General features: G+C 37.8%; 1 protein-coding gene across 3 annotated transcripts in view; it reads left to right on the top strand.

Moving 5' to 3' along the window:
- atxn7 (ataxin 7) overlaps nt 1-15,161 on the top strand; it is a 147,375-nt gene extending 132,214 nt beyond the window's left edge. For all 3 annotated transcript variants that reach the window (XM_078543650.1, XM_078543651.1, XM_078543652.1), the window contains 6 exons: nt 1,423-1,505; nt 2,136-2,401; nt 4,433-4,628; nt 5,500-5,621; nt 9,476-10,457; nt 11,840-15,161. In XM_078543650.1, coding sequence (XP_078399776.1) covers nt 1,423-1,505; nt 2,136-2,401; nt 4,433-4,628; nt 5,500-5,621; nt 9,476-10,457; nt 11,840-11,857 — 1,667 coding nt within the window. In that variant the 3' untranslated portion in view covers nt 11,858-15,161. The remainder of the gene's footprint in view (nt 1-1,422; nt 1,506-2,135; nt 2,402-4,432; nt 4,629-5,499; nt 5,622-9,475; nt 10,458-11,839) is intronic.
- Nucleotides 15,162-18,289: the final 3,128 nt, after the last annotated feature.

Consider the following 18,289-nt stretch of genomic DNA (forward strand, 5'->3'; position numbering starts at 1 on the left):
AAGGACAAGGGCAGCAGATAGATGGCAACACCACCATCTGGAAGTTCCCCTGCAGGTCACTTACCATCCTAACTTGGAAACATGTCACAGTTCCTTCACTGTCACTAGGTCAAAATCCTGGAACTCCCTTCTTAACAGCACCGTGGATGTACCCACACTACATAGACTGCAGCGGTTCAAGAAGGCAGCTCACCACCACCTTCTCAAGGGCAACTAGGGATGGGCAATAAACACTGGCCTAGCCAGCAATGCCCACATCCCATGAATGAATTTTTTAAAAAAATTACCCAAAACTCTTTTATGCAATTTTTAGGTGGCAAGATCAAGAGTAGCATTAGGGAACGCCCGGAAATGGGTCACATACTTGCTCTTGGATAGGGAGTATATACTTCTCTGGGTTTCATTACTGCAGAGCTGGCAAGGCATTTCGTTCTCCCACTGTCTGTACATTGAGAGCATACAGTTCCTTTTCTTTTGACTTCTGGTTACACACACTGCTTTGTATTAGCAACATGGAGTTTGCTTGGAAACTACAAATGTCTTTTGATTCTTGAAATTCTGACGGCTTCTTAATTGAAATTTTTACAAGGTTGAAAATGTGTAGAATGCACAAGCTACGTAGGTGCAAGTCCTTCATGTTTCTTTTAATTAGGCTCTTCATTTATCATACAGACCCTATTGAAAATGCCCAAAGTTTTTCAAATAGATCTATAGTGAGCTCTGATAGCTCAGTGCACTAACCATTGTAGTGTTGAGCTATTCAGGAAAGTTTGATCCCCAACATGTGCTGAATTAACTGGTTCTGGTAGGGCAGACATGATTGTAACAGTGAGCCTCTGTCAAAATTATCGGGTTTTGCACTAGACATGCTTTCTGGTTAATAATCACCACTCACTGTTGTAAGCTAACCTCACTTGGTGTAAAATCTGAAATGCTTCCCGTTCTGCCCAACATCCAGCTAAACAATGATGTAACACTTCATATACTGGCTACTGAATACTGCACCAGCCACATGTTCATTCTCCAACTTTAGGATAGACCACTGAAAAGCACTTAATTGACATGAAACACAACTGAATAGAAGAGTTAAGGGTGGATTTTTTGATTGTTGAGGTCAGTAGGGGTGTGTTTTGATGAGTACGGAAATAAGTTTTGGGAGGGAAGGGGACTGTGCCTGAGGAGAGGGAACCATTTGCTGTTTCAGGTAGCATGAGAGGCAGGAGGCAAATTTTCTGTGTGCGTATGTCAAATACTTGTCAGCAAAGTATTTGTGGGAAAATTAATCTTAGAATGTCAGGTTGGCAGCAGATTTTTGCTACCTGTTTTTATTTTGTAAACAGTGGTTCTCCATTAGCTAGACAAAGATAGAAAAACAGCAGTGTGTTCTGTAATACACATGTAACATTTTCCATTTTATGCTAGAACGGGAGTTTGACCCGAACAGACACTGTGGTGTTGTCGATCCTGAAACCAAGAAACCATGTACAAGATCTTTGACATGCAAGGTAGGTTACTGTTGACCTGTGCTGTTTTCTTGCTAAGGCTTCATGATGGTTTGATTTGTGTGGTCACTATTGTGAGAACAGAATTACTTTGCCACTAATTAATCATAATTTCAGAAAATACAATTCAGCTGATTTCATTAGTGAAGTTTTATACAAGCTGTCATTTGATTTTATAAAGTAGCAGCTGAGGTCTGGCTGGGAGAACAAAGAACTAGAGAGTCTGACGAGAGGATTTCAAAATCTACTACTCAAGCAACTTTTTCCTCCCACGACCTTAAAATATGTGGCAGATGAATTGAATTGAAATCCTGAGGGGAAACAATTCCACAAGTAGATAATATGAAAAGATGTTTGTTATTGTTTGTACACAGCAAAGGATTTGCTTGTTTAGTTTGATTTTGCACATTTAGTAGCGTATTGGATATTTGTCAGCTCATTTCTAACAGCAATGCTTTATATATAATTCATTACAAAAATAAACAATTTATGTAAATTTCATTGTGTTCAATATTTCCAAAACGTTTTGATTAAAAAAAAAATCTAAGGGCTATGTATTGTTATTATTTAAAGGAAATGTTAAGGCAAATATTTTTGTAATGCCTGCATTCATGTATTTTTGGAAACATTCAGACACATTCCTTGAGCCAACGGAGAGCAGTACCAGGTCGTAGGAAACATTTTGACCTTTTGTTGGCTGAGCACAAAAACAAACCCAGGGAAAAAGAATCTCATCGAATCTCTGAGCATCATCACCAGGCACCCCTTCTCAGGGAATCACATCCCTCACCATCTAAGGCTTCCCAGGAATTGCATCAGAATTCCCATGGAAATATTACATCGGATGTAAAACAGACAGTGTCTGGCAAAACCAAACTTCACAATTCAAGTCTTCCAAGGTAATGTGACTTTTTAATTTGAATGCGACTCTCTTAAATAATTTGTGAAGCATATTTGGGCAAAGCCAATGGAAGCTTCAGCTTTTTGTGACAATTGCAAGACGTTATTGGGGCATAAATTTTTAAATAGGACAAGCAATAAAACTGGAAATTCTGGGGCATTGTGACTAATGCAGCTGAAATCCAGCCATTCGATCTCATTGCTGCATGCTGCTCAGATTGTGGCTTTGTGAATGTAGCCGGGTATTAGAATTAGAGTTACCAACCATGCAGCATTGTCTTAAAGTCTGCAGGAATTAAGGATTAATCTCTTTTCTCATTTCCGTAAGTAACCTGGGAGAAAAATTGAGCACTGAGAAAGGTTGGACGAATGTTTAAATGTTTGCGAAAACTTTTATTGGTTAATTATAAGTATATTGGAGATGGCATAAAGGATTATTTGGATGAGGTGTGGTTGGAGTTGGAGATCATGTAATGAAACCTGCAGGGATATATCTTGCCAGAGCTGGCACTCCCAATTTGAATGGTGTACAGCACAGAAGTGTAGCTTGCAATTAGAGCAGAGTCTTTGTGATGAAGGTGGAAGTAGAAACTTGAAATTTAGAACTTGCACTGTTGAAGTTGTATTTTCTGCCTGCCAACCAGCCAGTCACAGTGCAGTATTGTGAAGAATAGTACCAAAACTCCAGATATTTGAATTTTCATACTATTGAAATGTGCTAATACAGCAAAGATGGTTGTTCTAGCATGGGGATTTTTATTTCTGAATCATCTTCCTTTTAGTTTTCAATCTAATGAGTTTTATTGTGCACAGAATCTGTGCTATATGTATATTTCCCTATTATGCATTAAAAAAAAATATGGTCATTAATAACTTGTTTCTGAACATTTCCAAATTGGAATGGACTTGATCTTCAGAATTGATTGAATCTTGAAACTCTAGTTGATAACATTCCCTTCTGCCATCCTGATTCTTCAGACGCATTCACATTCAAAATCTTTATCAATTCAAGGATTGCAACACATTCATAGTTGTTTACAAAATATAATTTGAGATGTTCAATGATTCATTGTTGCCTCCAATTTCACTTAACATGAATGCATCATGGCTTAGTGGAAATAGCTATGTAAATAAAATGATAGGAAGCTTTTTTTGCCTATTTTCAAACAAAGAACATCTTGTCCTGAGAAGCATACAGGTGGTGGTCATAATGACTCTGTTGTGATAAGCACATCGTTGGACATTTTGTTATAAAACACCAATAGGCAGTATATTAAATGGAAATACCAAATGCCCAAATCTCTCTACTTTGGAAGTTATCTGCCTTGTTTTCCCAGTTAAAGGTAACTATATAAATAGTGGGAGAGGAGGAATATTGCACAGCATAAATTCAGGTGCCGATGAACCGACAGACTGCATAAGAATTGCATTTAAGAATCTTATACTTGGCACTAGAACGGGGTGAAGATTTTCCCAATATGAAATATCTCATGTTATTAAATTTAATTGGCATTAATTAAATATTCCATTGTTCCAACATTCTGATAAACTACTAGCCTTTAACGTGAAGCATTTTGATTATGCATGTACTGTAAAGAGGTGTTCAATAGCATGGAATTTTGACCTCTAAATTTAAGAACAAAATGACCTCTTGTTCTCATTCTAGGAATCTTGCTGATTTCTGTGAGTCATGCTCTTCAAACACAAGATCATTTTGATGTTTTAGTTTTACGAAATGTGGCAAAATTAGTTGAGTTTAGTGGCAGTTTCTTTTTCACCATAAATACATAAACACAACCAGCACTCCAATTACAGTATAGTAGTTGGTGCAGATACATTTGAGGAATATAATACCTATGTAATTGAAAGGCATTGAATACGATAAATCCTCAGAGTGTAACCCTGTCAAACTGATGATCCATGTTTCCATGCCACTTATTCTACTTCTCACAAAAGTGCTCATGGCATATTGGAGAGGAACCATGATTTCAATAATGATCATTAATTGACTTCGTGACTTTTTTTTTAAGGCCTGCCAGTTGTACGTTACAGCACAGTGGCAATACCATTACTGACGCTGCATCAGTATATGAATCTCACCCCTCACTAGTAGGACCAGACTCAGCATCCAGGTTGTCTAGTGATGAGGGAGAATGTGATGAGAAAGAGGAATCTGCAGAAAAACTAGACTGCCATTATTCTGGACATCACCCTAGACCAGCAGCTGTAAGTTTAACAAATTGTTAATGAAATTCAAAAGTTTGTTCTGATGTGCAGTTTGTGCAGATTTTCCTAATTTTTTAAACAAACATTGTGGAATCAACTTAGCATCATTCTCCAGAACTTGTCATATCTACTACCAAAAAAAATTACTAGTTTGAAAAAAATTGCTAAAAGCTTGCCCATCTACAAAACTGGCCATGTACACAGGATGAATTCATCACTATAGGGAGTTGCCGCTAATTACTGGCCCATTTGCAGGCCTTCAAGGTGACTGTAAAATTTAAGCTCATTCTTTTGTTTTAAAACTTTTTAAATTTAAATGTTTTACATATATTTACTAAGACAATGACTACTATACCCCAATATACCTAACAAATTTGCTATGTTCCTTTAAAGCCATTTTTAGTATTTTAAAATTGGGTAACTCAGCTGAAGAATTGACACTGTGATTAAAGATGCTTATTTTTTGTGATGACTCAATGCAGTTTGATTAATACTGCTGAAAATGAATTTATCACTAACAAAATATTTTGTAAGCCACGTTTTTTAAATAACTTTTAAAACACTGGCTGATTGTACTGATGGCAGATTTTACTTTTGGTGATATGCAGATGAGTTTGAGTAGAAACTCTAGGGGAAGAAAAAGCTTCTCAAAACTAGCACAGTTTTAGGCTTAATTTGTACCCAAATCACTGCGCCCAAAGCGGAAATGCTTGGCTCGGATACAGAAACTGTATTAAGCATAGTATTTTTGTCTGAGTGTTGTAATTACAGTTGTAATATACACTACCAACAATATAAATTATTTCCAATTCATGCATTTTTTTGAGATTAATGGGCAGAATTTTCCCTCTACATTTCTGTTTTAAATTAGCTTTGCACCTTTGGAAGTCGGCAGGTTGGCCGAGGCTGCTTTGTCTTTGACAGGCGATGGGACCGCTTTCGGTGTGCACTTAGCTCTATGGTTGAAAAACATCTTAATTCACAGATGTGGAAGTAAGTATAAAACAAATTGTTGAGGTCTTTCATTGTAAGAACTTGCAATTATGTAGCACCTTTCATGAGCTCAGGACATCACAAAACACTTCACAGTTTGTAGTCAATATTGCAATGTTGGGCAATGGGGCAGGCGATTTGTGTGCGGCATGGTCCCACACGCAGAAATACAGTAACGACCAGTTATTTTGTTTCTATTGTGTTGACTCAGGGTTAAATGTTGCTCAGGGCACCAGAAGAAACTCCCCTGCTCCTCGTCATAAAATGTCATGAGATTTTTTGGGTTCACCTGAGAGGGCAGGTTGATTTAACATCACAGCTAAAAGACTGAACCTCCAACAGTGCGGTGCACTCGCAGTAATGCACTTAAGTATCAGTTTCAATAATGTGAGAGAGTCTCTGCAGTGGACTCGAACCCACAACCTTCTGACTCAGAGGAAAAGGGGGAGAGCACTACTACTGAGCAATGATTGACACTTTAAATTTTTTAAATATTTAGTTATTATTTAACACTGCTAATTATTTACTGCCACAAATCATCCTAAACTGGTAATCTATCCAAAAAAAGTGTGGAATAAGCCACCTGCTGACTAAATCTATCTTCTCATGGATGAACTGAAGAACGGTGTTGCTCAGGGTGAAATATCTCTCAACAGCAACTTGTATTTAAAAAGCATCTTAAACTTAATAAAATGACCCAAAGTGCTTCACAGGAGCATTAGCAAACAAAAAATGCCCCATAGCACATAAGGGGATATTAGGTCAGATGACCAAAAACTAGGTCAAAGAGGTAGTTTTTAAGAAAACAAAAATAAAAATACCTAGAAAAACTCAGCAGGTCTAGCAGCATCTGCGGAGAGGAACACAGTTAACGTTTCGAGTCCGTATGACTCTTCAACGGAACTAAGTAAAAATAGAAGAGAGGTGAAATATAAGCTGGTTTAAGGGGGGTGGGGGTAGAGCTGGATTGAGAGCCAGTGATAGGTGGAGATAGCCAAAAGATGTCATAGAGAAAAGGACGAAGAGGTGTTGAAGGTGGTGATATTATCTAAGGAATGTGCTAATTAAGGGTAGAAAGCAGGACGAGCAAGGTACAGATAGCCCTAGTGGGGGTGGAGGTGAAGGAAAGGGATCGATAAAGGCTAAAAGGTAGAGATAAAACAATGGATGGAAATACATTTAAAAATAATGGAAATAGGTGGGAAAAGAAAAATCCATATAAATTTATTGGAAAAAAAAGGGGGGAATCAGAAAGGGGGTGGGGATGGAGGAGAGAGTTCATGATCTAAAATTGTTGAACTCGATATTCAGTCCGGACGTCTGTAAAGTGCCTAGTCGGAAGATGAGGTGCTGTTCCTCCAGTTTGCGTTGAGCTTCACTGGAACAATGCAGCAGGCCAAGGACGGACATGTGGGCATGAGAGCAGGGTGGAGTGTTGAAATGGCAAGCGACAGGGAGGTCTGGATCATGCTTGCGGACAGACCGAAGGTGTTCTGCAAAGCGGTCACCCAGTCTGCGTTTGGTCTCTCCGATGTAGAGGAAACTGCAATGGGAGCAACGAATACAATAGACTAAGTTGAGGCAAGTGCAAGTGAAATGCTGCTTCGCTTGAAAGGAGTGTTTGGGCCCTTGGACGGTGAGGAGAGGGGAAGTAAAGGGGTAGGTGTTGCACCTTCTGCGGTTGCATGGAAAGGTGCCATGGGAGGGGGTTGAGGTGTAGGGGGTGATGGAGGAGTGGACCAGGGTGTACCGGAGGGAATGGTCCCTGCGGAATTCCCTTCACCCCCCGGCGGCATTCCTTCCCTTCACGCCACCCCCACTAGGGCTATCTGTACCTTGCTTGTCCTGCTTTCTACCCTTAATTAGCACATTTCTTAGATAACATCACCACCTTCAACACCTCTTTGTCCTTTTCTCTATGACATCTTTTGGCTATCTCCACCTATCACTGGCCTTCTATCCAGCTCTACCACCCCCCACCCTTAAACCAGCTTATATTTCACCTCTTTTCTATTTTTACTTAGTTCTGTTGAAGAGTCATACGGGCTCGAAATGTTAACTGTGTTCCTCTCCGCAGATGCTGCCAGACCGGCTGAGTTTTTCCAGGTATTTTTACTTTTGTTTTGGATTTCCAGCATCCACAGTTTTTTTGCTTTTATCTCAGGTAGTTTTTAAGGCCTGCTTAAACAAGGAAAATGAGGTACAGAGAGGGAATTCCAGAGATTAGGGCCTTGGCAGCTGAATACACAGCCACCTATGGTGGAGTAACGCTCAAGAGGCCAAAATTAGATGAGCACATGTATCTTGGAAGGTTGTGAAACTGGAGGAGGTTAGAGAGGATAGTACAAATGTTGGGAGAGTGTGAAACTGTGACTTTGAAATTAATTCAGGTTTATAAAACAAAGACAAAAACTCTGAAAATGTAAAGTTAAATTCCACTATAGCTTGTTTAATCAAAGAATTTATTAATAAAATATATATAAAATTGAGTAAAAATGCGAAGATGGTCATTTGGTAGTACAGAACTTGAGTATTGCTGTAAAAAGAGACATGTGTCAAAGCTTTTTGTCTTGCATTCATCAGGACAGATATGCAAGAATACCAACTGTAAAGGGAGCAACAATTCATACTGCATTAGAAGAGTGTACTCGTTGGTTGGCAAGTGGACTCTAATGGTAGAGACGTTGCCATGGAGAATGCACCATAGAGTAGTTAACTGCTAAATTTTTTGTTTAAATTCAAACCAGGCAGGTCAATTCTGGTCAAGGCATTGCCATGGGGAATGAACCAGGGATGGCTGTCTCCCGAGCTTTTTTTAGTTCAAAAAGGTACAATGCATGGACATGCTCCTACTGTCTGCAAAGGACAGGGCCCTGTGTGTGAATATGTAGCTTCCAACGTGTAAATGAGCCACACTGTAAGCCCGACTACTGATCTTAAATTGGTATCAGTGTTATTAGCACAATCAGGATTGTTTAGTAAATGTTGCCCAATCGCAGACTCCCGTTTAATGTTGGACACACTGTTTTGAGTTTTGCAACCATGCGCTGGTTGGGTACGGTCAGCACGTCCCTTCATCTGTTCGCAACAGGCAAGGTACTGACCTGACCTTACCCAACCAGCCCGTGGTTGCAGAACTCAAAACATAGTGTCCAACATTAGCTGTGATTGAACAACACTTGCTAAACAATCCTGACTGTGCTAAGAATTACACTGACAACCAATTTAAGATTATCAGTTGGGCTCACAGTGTGGCTCACTTCCCTGTGCTAAAAGCTACATATGTTTACACACAGGGCCCTGTCCTTTGCAGACAGGAGCATGTCCACGCATTGCGCCTTTTTCTACTAAAGGATAGCTTGGGAGACAGCTATTCCCTGGTTCATTTCCCATAGCAATGCTGTGACCAATCAGAGTTGACCTGCCTGGTTCAAATTTAAACAAAAGCTTGGCAGTTAACTGTTCCCTGGTGCATTTTCCATTGCAACGTCTCTACCAATCAGAGTCCACCAATCAGCACTCTTCCCATGTAGTATAAATTGTTGTTCCCTTTACAACTGGTATTCTTACGTATCTGTCATGATGAGTGCAAGACAAAAAACTTTGAAAGCATGTCTCTTTTATTCAGCAATACTCAAATGTGAAGCTTAAATTTCAATTATAGCTGTTAACTGGGTAGTTATTTGTAGATGAATTATATCATCATGGTTTTTTCAAAGTCTGTAGTTTTGTCCTCGGAGTAATGCGTGTGAAATAAATTTTTGAATGGATATTTTTACGATCGAGTTGCATTTCCTTTATTCAAAAGTAATAACTAATACCTGAGCAAAATAATTTTGTTTTTTTGCTTTCAGAAAAATCCCTCCTGCAGTGGATAGCCCTACATCAGCACAGTCAAACCCACACAGCACTGGCACAAACTCAACACTGTCACATTACAGTGTTAGTGCTGCAGGTTTTATCTCCTCTACATCATTGTCCTCCTCATTGGCGTCTCCAGTGTTAGTTTCTTCTCCATTTATGTCACCCATTGAAAGTAAATCTGTGCTATCATATGCAACTACTCTAAATGCTCACCCTGCTGCCTTGGGCGTCATGGACCCTGCTTATTGTATGCAATCTAGACACGTGTCTTCACCTTCTGTGATGCCTTCTGGGCTTTCTTCGGTTCCTTCACCTGTATTTAATAAACCTCAAAAAGTGAAACCCAGCAAGTCTTTTAAACCTAAAGATCCTTCATCTACCAGCAGTAATAGTAATAGCAACACCAGTAGCAACAGTAACAGCAGCAGTTCTGGAAAGAAAAGAAAAAATATTTCTGCACTGCCACTGCATTCTTCTTCCACTCATTCCACAGAATCTCTGAAGAAAAATTGTGTGAATTCTGGGAGCTTGGGGACCTCTTACTACTCATCTGTCACCTCATCTTATAGCAGCACACACAATGTTGGCCTAAATTGTACGAACAAGATGAACTCTTTAGGTCTCAAACATGACCAATCAGGAAAGGGGCTTCAAATGGGGATCCCTGCAGAATCGATTAAACGAATGAGTGTGGTTATGAACAGTAGTGATTCCACTCTTTCACTCGGGCCATTTGTTCATCAGTCAAATGAGCAGACTGTAACTTTACGTGGTGGCTTTTCACATCCACATACCCCACTGGACAAGCTGGAAGGGAAAAAGCGGAAGAGCTCACCAGGTTCAAGTACCATAAACAGTGGTAACAAATCGAACAAGATTGCCAAACCGCCTGTGGTAAACAATGTTCATTCAAAACATCCCAGTGTGATCCCAGGAACACCAGGGCTTTCCAACAACACTCTGCTCCATCAGGTATGAAATACTGAGAAATGAAATAGTGAGCTGCAGTGCTTTAACACCAGCTTTTTTTCTAATGGGTATTGGTTAGGTTTGGAGCTTTGCATTATAATTGTGCAGATGTTATTTCTCTTGAAGCTTTTCATGAATTTCTGTTCTGGACTGATGCTATTTGTTGCTGGAGCAACCTACAAATTCTTGGATTCCTACAAGGATGGTCTTTCTTGGTCTTTATATCAATATTATAATTCAAAAATTTTACAAGTTCACCTGCCCATTATTTATTCATGTATAATTGTAAACTTGTCATTTACTCTTTATCCTGTACAGCAAACTGATATATATAACTCATAGTGAAGAATATTTTATTTATGAACTTATATGCTACAAAACTGCACCTTATTACCTCCAAATCTTTATTTCATTCATCAGAATTAAGAGGTCTTGACCCTTTTCATGTCAACTGAAATAACCCAATTTTAGCATCTGTTTGCCTTCCCCACACCACCTCACCTTCAACAAAAGCAGCAAGGTGATGCTCAGGGCAAGTGGGGGAGAAGTCGATTGATGCACCAGAAGAAGAAAATTCAGTAATTCCTACACTTTTGTGCAATCTTCACAAATCGAATTGCTATTGAGATGCGATGATTGTTTTGTAGGCATAAGTTTATGACCAATGAGGTTGTTATTGCCATTTTTTTATTCGTTCATGCTAGGCCAGCATTTATTGCCATTCCCTAATTGCCTTTGTTCAGAGGGCATTTAAGAGTCTACCACATTGCTGTGGGTCTGGAGTCACAGACCAGGCAAGGAGAGCAGATTTCTTCCCTAAAGGACATTAGTGAACCAGATGGGTTTTTACAACAATCGACAATGGTTTCATGGTCATCATTAGACTTTAATTCCAGATTTTTATTGAATTCAAATTCCACCATCTACTGTGGCAGGATTCAAACCCAGGTCCGCAGAGCATTACCATGGGTCTCTGGATCACTAGTCCAGCGACAATACCACTACAGCATCACCTCCCCTACTGTTGAATATTTTTATATTGCCCTTTTAGTAATAATATTGCACAGCAATACATCCATTTATAACCATTATCTGTTGTTACTGGCAATCTTGCCAGAGAGCAGGACATTTTGTCCTTGTCAACCCAGCTCAGAGTAATATGATTATAGTTGGGCTTTGCAGGAAAAAGGAATAAATGTTGCCGCTTCTAAGGAGTATAATTGTTGCAAGCGGTTTTTCTAATAAACTAAGAAATCCGAAGAGAAGTATCAAGAATTCTAATTTTTTGTACATATTAAGTTGCCTTCTGTCAAAAAATTAAGTGAGGTAACGGTCTTCTGTTACAATATAAATTGGTGGTTAATAAGCTTTTCTTTATTTTGCAGCCAAAGGCTCGACCTTGATAATGAATGCTCTTCTGGAATAAACTGGACATCTTTTTTGTTTTTTTTTTAAAAACACAGGCGCTCTGAACTGTAAGAGGCCTTTGAATTATCTCATCTTCCCTTGTCCCTCAGGTCTGGAGGTACTGTGGATAGCAGAATCAAAACTGTATACAGGCTCTGAAGCCAAGTTTGTGGAAATGCCACCTTCTATAGTGGCACATTTCAAATTGAATTGACATGGACACCTAGATAAAATTTGGCCACTGCAACTGTTCAAATCAGTATTAAACATTGGGTTTAGAAGAATGACTACTGATCTGAGATTTATGCAAAGATGCAGTTTTTAAACTATTTTCCACTGACAGGTGTATTGCTGAACAGTTTTGGATTCAGAACTGCCAAGAGTTTAAGCATAAGCATAATGACAAATTAAGTTAATGGGATGTTTCTTTGTTCTAAAGGCCCTTGGCATCTACTGGAAATTTGTATCACAAAGCAGATATGTTGTATTTATTTTTTCATTAGATTTGTGTGTACAGTGTCTACAATTGAGCTAAACATTTGCCAAGTATGATGACTTGTGTCAGGTAGTTATTTTTGAAGTTACTGTTTTATTTTTGTTAAATCTGCAAATCTTGGCTTTTCTGAGCAGAAAAACAATTGTGGAACTAAAATGACAAAAATGGGAAGTTACAGTCCAGCAAATGCTAGAGTTTTGTTTATGGTGATAATTTTAAGAATTTTGTGTGTAAATTCTAACTGCTTTCTGGTTAGAAATACAGCAGACTGGTGAGCTAAAAGAAAATTGCATCATGTTTGGAGTATAGATGCAACAATTTTATCTTTATGAATAAAACATTCACGTTTGCTTAATCAATTTTGTACCATTCATGTGGTACAAACTACTGGGGCTCAGTGGCATTTGCAGCTTGGTCTTGCCTTTAGTAAATGGTAAGAAAGTAAAAAGATTTTAGTGTACGCTGCTTCCTCCCCTTTTGGCCTATCTGTAGTCCACATAATTTTTGCACTAATAGACTATATCCGTACTCGCAACTATTCTGGAAGATTTTAATAAAAAGGGATACAGTTGTAAGTTTTCATGTCAGAGTATGTGTAAAATCAGGGATTTCAAAATGAGAATTCCACAAAAAATGTTTAAAATGACCACTTTATTGAAAATTTGGGCACTTTTCAACATTTTCCCTATTGGTCTATAAATTGGGGAATCAGATGAAAGCAAATGTTTACAACATCAATTTAATGTTGCATCTTTCACTTTCTCCCCAATCTAGATGTAAGGAACAATGTGTGTATAGTATGGAGAATGTGAGCATACACTAACACAATCTGTTACATTAATTTTAATAGATTTTTGAGGACAGTGTAGTGAATTCTATAAAGACAGACTTAAGAAATAGTGTATAGTTGAATATACTCTTGTAATCATTGGGCAAATGGCAGGAAAACAATTAAAGAAGCCATCTGTTGCATATGCAATTTCTCAGAACAGTTTAAGTTGGTGACCAAGTAATAATGCCATTTCCTTTTTGGGTTGTAAAGGCTTCTATGAAAATTATTAAAGAAGAAAGCTGCTCCTTTCTGCTGTAATAAAATGGCACACCTGCATCCAAGTAGATATTTTTAAGACTGGCTTTTACTGAAGCTTACTTGTTCCTTTGGGACAGTTATCAATTGTAACTCAGTTTTCTTACCCCAATTTTCAACAAACTAAGAGTGTCACAATTTTTGTACTTTTTATTTTGAATTTTGTTTAATGGATTATACAAACGAATGGAACTATCCCTATTTCAGAATGCATATTTTGTTAAAATTGTACATATTAAATACGTATTTTTGCACAGGTCATTTTCTTATATCCAGTTTTGGTACAATTTTGAAATCATCTGGTATTTATTTATTTAGGAATTAATAAATAACAGGTAAAGTACCTTTATTGTTTAGAGATTCACTGCCCAGCCAATGATACAAAATACCTACAGTATAAAATTTGTGGGGCACTTTTTATAAAACTTTTGTCCATTTTGGAATTTGGGAGTGAAATGATTTATTTTTTGGAAGTGGGGGGAGGGGAAGAGAAGAAAGCCTCAAAACTATTTCACTGTAATAAAATGCTCATTTGTTGCCTAACTCCCAGTGTAACAATTGCATTCAATAGAAAATCATCCCAGACACACTATCTGAAAAACTGATTTTTAACTTCATTTTAGCAGCTTTTAGTCAAAATTTAAAGTGCCTGATAGTTGCTTCAAAACGACTGTTTAAATTGAGCATTTAAAAAAAATATTGAATGTTCAGTTTTTGATTAGGAGCTTGCTTTTTCCACCTGTGGATTTTTAAGGTTTCTCATTGTGCTTAAACCTTAACAACAAATTAATTTGGACTGATTACATCGCTTTCAATTGTGAAATGAATATACCAATTTCTTTCAAATTCTGATTGTATGTATGTGTGCGGGTGTGGTTGTACCACCAGCCAAAAACAAAAGAAAAGGCCTTTACATTTCTGTACCATTGAAGCACCGAGTTTTAATAATTTTGTCAGTGAAGAGGTCTAAAGCACTATTGCTGTATAACTTGACTCATTAAAATAATTGTACTTTTGAGTTTGACCCATAGTATCTAATACTAGAATGTAAATATTCTCATCCTGGCTATATTTAAGGTGATGGTGCCTTTTGGAGAGGAAATATCTTGGATTTCACTGAGTATCTCCTAAAATTCTTTGTGGATTAATACAGTCACAAAATGCAATGTTTCAGGAGTAAGTCTTCCTATATATATAAAAAAAATCCTTGACAGGATCCTATAATACTGCAAATTCAAATGAAATTTATTTTAAGATAAAAAGCCGAGATGAATATTCTGAACATAGGAGAGAAGTATTGTCTTAGAATAGGCACTCAGACCTGTTAATTCAGGTTTATCTAATGTAAGGAATTAAAACAATTGCAACGACAAAAGCAATATAGACAGAAATGAAGAGTTTAACACTACACATCTCAAATGTGAATGTAAGCCTGATAGCAAAGCATCTTTCTCCTCATTATTTGAGCCTGGTTCTAAAAGCAACCTCCTGTGTAAAGTGTGAATAGTTTCCGAAGTACGCATAATCAAGCGCACCTGGTCGCTATGGTATCAGCTGGACTTTGTGTTGCCTGCTGTATAATTCATGAACAAATGTCATGGGTCAGAATCTTTCGATATTTGAAAATGTATAGTCTATTTGTTTTGTAACAAGTTCTGTAAATAAAAATAATTTATACTGTTATTTATAACAAATGCTGTTGATTCTTTGCGTATCATTTGAGAATTAAAATATCTAATGTGTTTAAAATGTGAATTCTGTGCTACAAAATGCACTAAAGCTTTGTTCAGATTCAGCTTTAAGACAGCTGGGAATGTCATGGTTTGGCTTAGTTGGGAAATTTGAAATTGATCATTACCTACGCAACTTACAGGCTGTTTTTACTGTAATAAAAACAGAAAATGCTGGAGAAACTCAGCCGGTCTGGCAGCATCTGTGGAGAGAAACCGAGTTAACGTTTTGAGTCAGTATGACTCAGCTAAAGAGTAGAAATATGATGGATTTTATACTGTTTAGGAAGGGATGGAGCTGGTGGAACGGGATATATGACAGCTAAGGAGAGATTGACAAAGGTGTCATAGACACAAGACAAAAGGAGTGTTAATGGTAGTGGTGGAGAGTAAAGGTGCTGATGGTGGCATAAAGGTAGATGGCAGAACAAGGGTTAGCACTCTGAAAGCAAAATATAAGAAGTGACAGATGGCCCTATGGATGGAGGGGGGCTTGGGGGAAAACAGAATGAACAAATAATTAAAAGAAAAGAATTTTAAAACAAATAAAAATTGGATTAAAAAAGGCATCAAGAGGAAGGAGAAAGTTGATGAACTCAATGTTAAGTCCAGAAGGCTGTAAGGTGCCTAATCAGAAGATGAGGTGCTGTTCCTCCAGTTTGTGTTGGACTTCACTGGAACATTGTAGTAGGCTAAGGACATACATGAGCAGGATGGTGTGTTGAAATGGCAAACGACAGGAAGATCTGGGTTATGCTTGCAGACTGAGCGAAGGTGTTCCACAAAGCAGTTACCCAGTCTGTGTTTGGTCTCCCCAATATAGAGACCACCGCATTGGGAGCAGTGAATACACTTATGTTTTGCTTTCACAGAGTGCTGACCCTTGTTCTGCTTTAACACATTGCTTTCTTACCTTTGTCACTATCAGCACCTTGACTCTTCACCACATTCCCTCTATCTTCTGTCCATGACATCTTTGTCAATCTCTCCTTAGTTGTCACCTATCCCGTCCACCTGCTCCACCCCCTCCTAAACAGTATAAATCCATCATATTTCTACTTTAGCTCGTCACATGAACTTGAAATGTTAACTCTGGTTCTCTCCAGATGCTGCGAGACATGAGTTTTTCCAGCATTTTCTGTTTTTATTTCAGATTTCCAGATCTGCAGTATTTTGCAATAGATACATGTTGCAATTTAAGCAGTTTATTTTGTCCACGTGTCCGATTTTATTACAGGGATCAATCTGAAGCTATCTTAAAGCAGCCAACCTTGTCATGTAGTGGTGGTTTGGTGTCATCTAGAAAGTTGTGATTCCCTGGGTGCAAATGTATTATACAGAACCAATGGGTCATTCTCCTTTCTCCCCACCTTCTATTCCATAACAAGTCTGAATAAGTTATCACTTTAATGATGTGTTTGTAACAGTACTGTTTTAGGTAAAAGAGAAATCCTGATGTGCATTAGACTTCAGGCAACATGTAAGAATGGAAAATGTCTAACTCTACCTAGGATAGACGCTATCTTAGATTATTACATCCATTAAAAGTATCTTAACTAAGCTATTAGTTTCAAATGAGTAGAGACCAAACTATAACTGATTTAACAGTACCATTTGGGGTTGAAGTTTGTTTCACCTATTGACTCCTAGAAGGTGGCCAAGACTTGATTGAACAGCCCTAACTAGTTGATTATCAAAAACACCCCATCATTCCACATTGATAATTGGCAGCTCAAATTTTACTGGATTGCAGCTATCTGTAATCCTAGCTTGCAGTAAGTGCTTAACACTAAAAATGACAGTCACTTCAGCCATATGCCCAATGTCTATCATTTTAACTCACCCATTTTATCAAAAGTGCCATAGCAGCATAAATGTACCTGGCTATACCAAGTTCAATTTTTTAATTATGGGAGGGTTGACAAACAATCCTTCCCAAATAAATGCAATTCTAGTTCTGACTGAGATTGAGAACTGGCTACCCATGGAGTTCAAAACTACTAGAATTTGCACCACAAACAGACCCCAGATCTTCCTCCCATTGGACTTCATCTAATCCTATATGTACACAATTCCTTTCTCTTAGATGTATCTTTGCTATTTGTCTTGCCTACTCAAGTTGCACATTCTACAATTCGGTTTCAGTATATTTGGAAATCTCTTGCAGCTTTTGTTGTGCCACTATCCTTTCTGTATTATGGAGACCACAAATAAGTTTAAGAACTTATGCTTTTTCAATTTAATTCCCTAGAAATGAACCTGTGCTGTTTTATTCAGCTACACCATTAAGACAGTAGGGTTACATGGCCTCTTTATTTTTACCAAAACCTCACCAATTGAAATTAATTTTCCATTTACACACCCATTCTGTACAGGAGTACAGTGACTAGACTATTAATTTGGAGGCATGAGTTAAAACCTCACCATGGCAACTGAATTTAAATTCAATTAATTATCTAAATCTAGAATAAAAAGTTAGTGGTAGCAGTATTCGTGACCACAAAACACCCAATGTGTTGTAAAAACCTATCTGGTTCACTAAAGTCCTTTAAGGAAGGAAATATACTTGTCTGGCCTATATTTGACTCCAGACCCACAGCAATGTTGTTGAACTTACCTCCTGTGAATGATTTTTTAAAAATGTCTTGTATTTTATCAAGTCTTCCTAAAGTATTAACTATACCCTTAATGTGTTGCCATCTGCAAATTTTGATTATGCACTTGATTCTTCGAGATCTTTCATAGCTTTTTTTTAGTTGCAAAAATTGCATAGATTCCTGCTTGTAACTATTGTATAGTATCCTGTGTCCACCTTGTGCTTTAGAAATCCAGTTATTTGTGTCTTTACCCAAAACTTACTGATCCTTAAACATCTGTTTGTCATTTTAAATTTTTTCATTGTATTTAAGTTGCTGTTTGTACAGACACTTTTTTCTCTATATTTGTGTAAGATTCTTTTCATCCAGCCTTTTGGCTGTCCTATAATTCACCTCCTGTGGAACTTCAGTATGGAGAGGGAAGATTAATTAAGTAGATTAGTTCCATGTTTGGCCTCAAACATTATTTGACTCCTTGCTACTTAACAGAAATATCCCCAACCAATTCTATTTAATGT

This window comes from Cetorhinus maximus, chromosome 6 (assembly GCF_964194155.1).
Source record: "Cetorhinus maximus chromosome 6, sCetMax3.hap1.1, whole genome shotgun sequence".
Taxonomy (NCBI): Eukaryota; Metazoa; Chordata; class Chondrichthyes; order Lamniformes; family Cetorhinidae; genus Cetorhinus; species Cetorhinus maximus.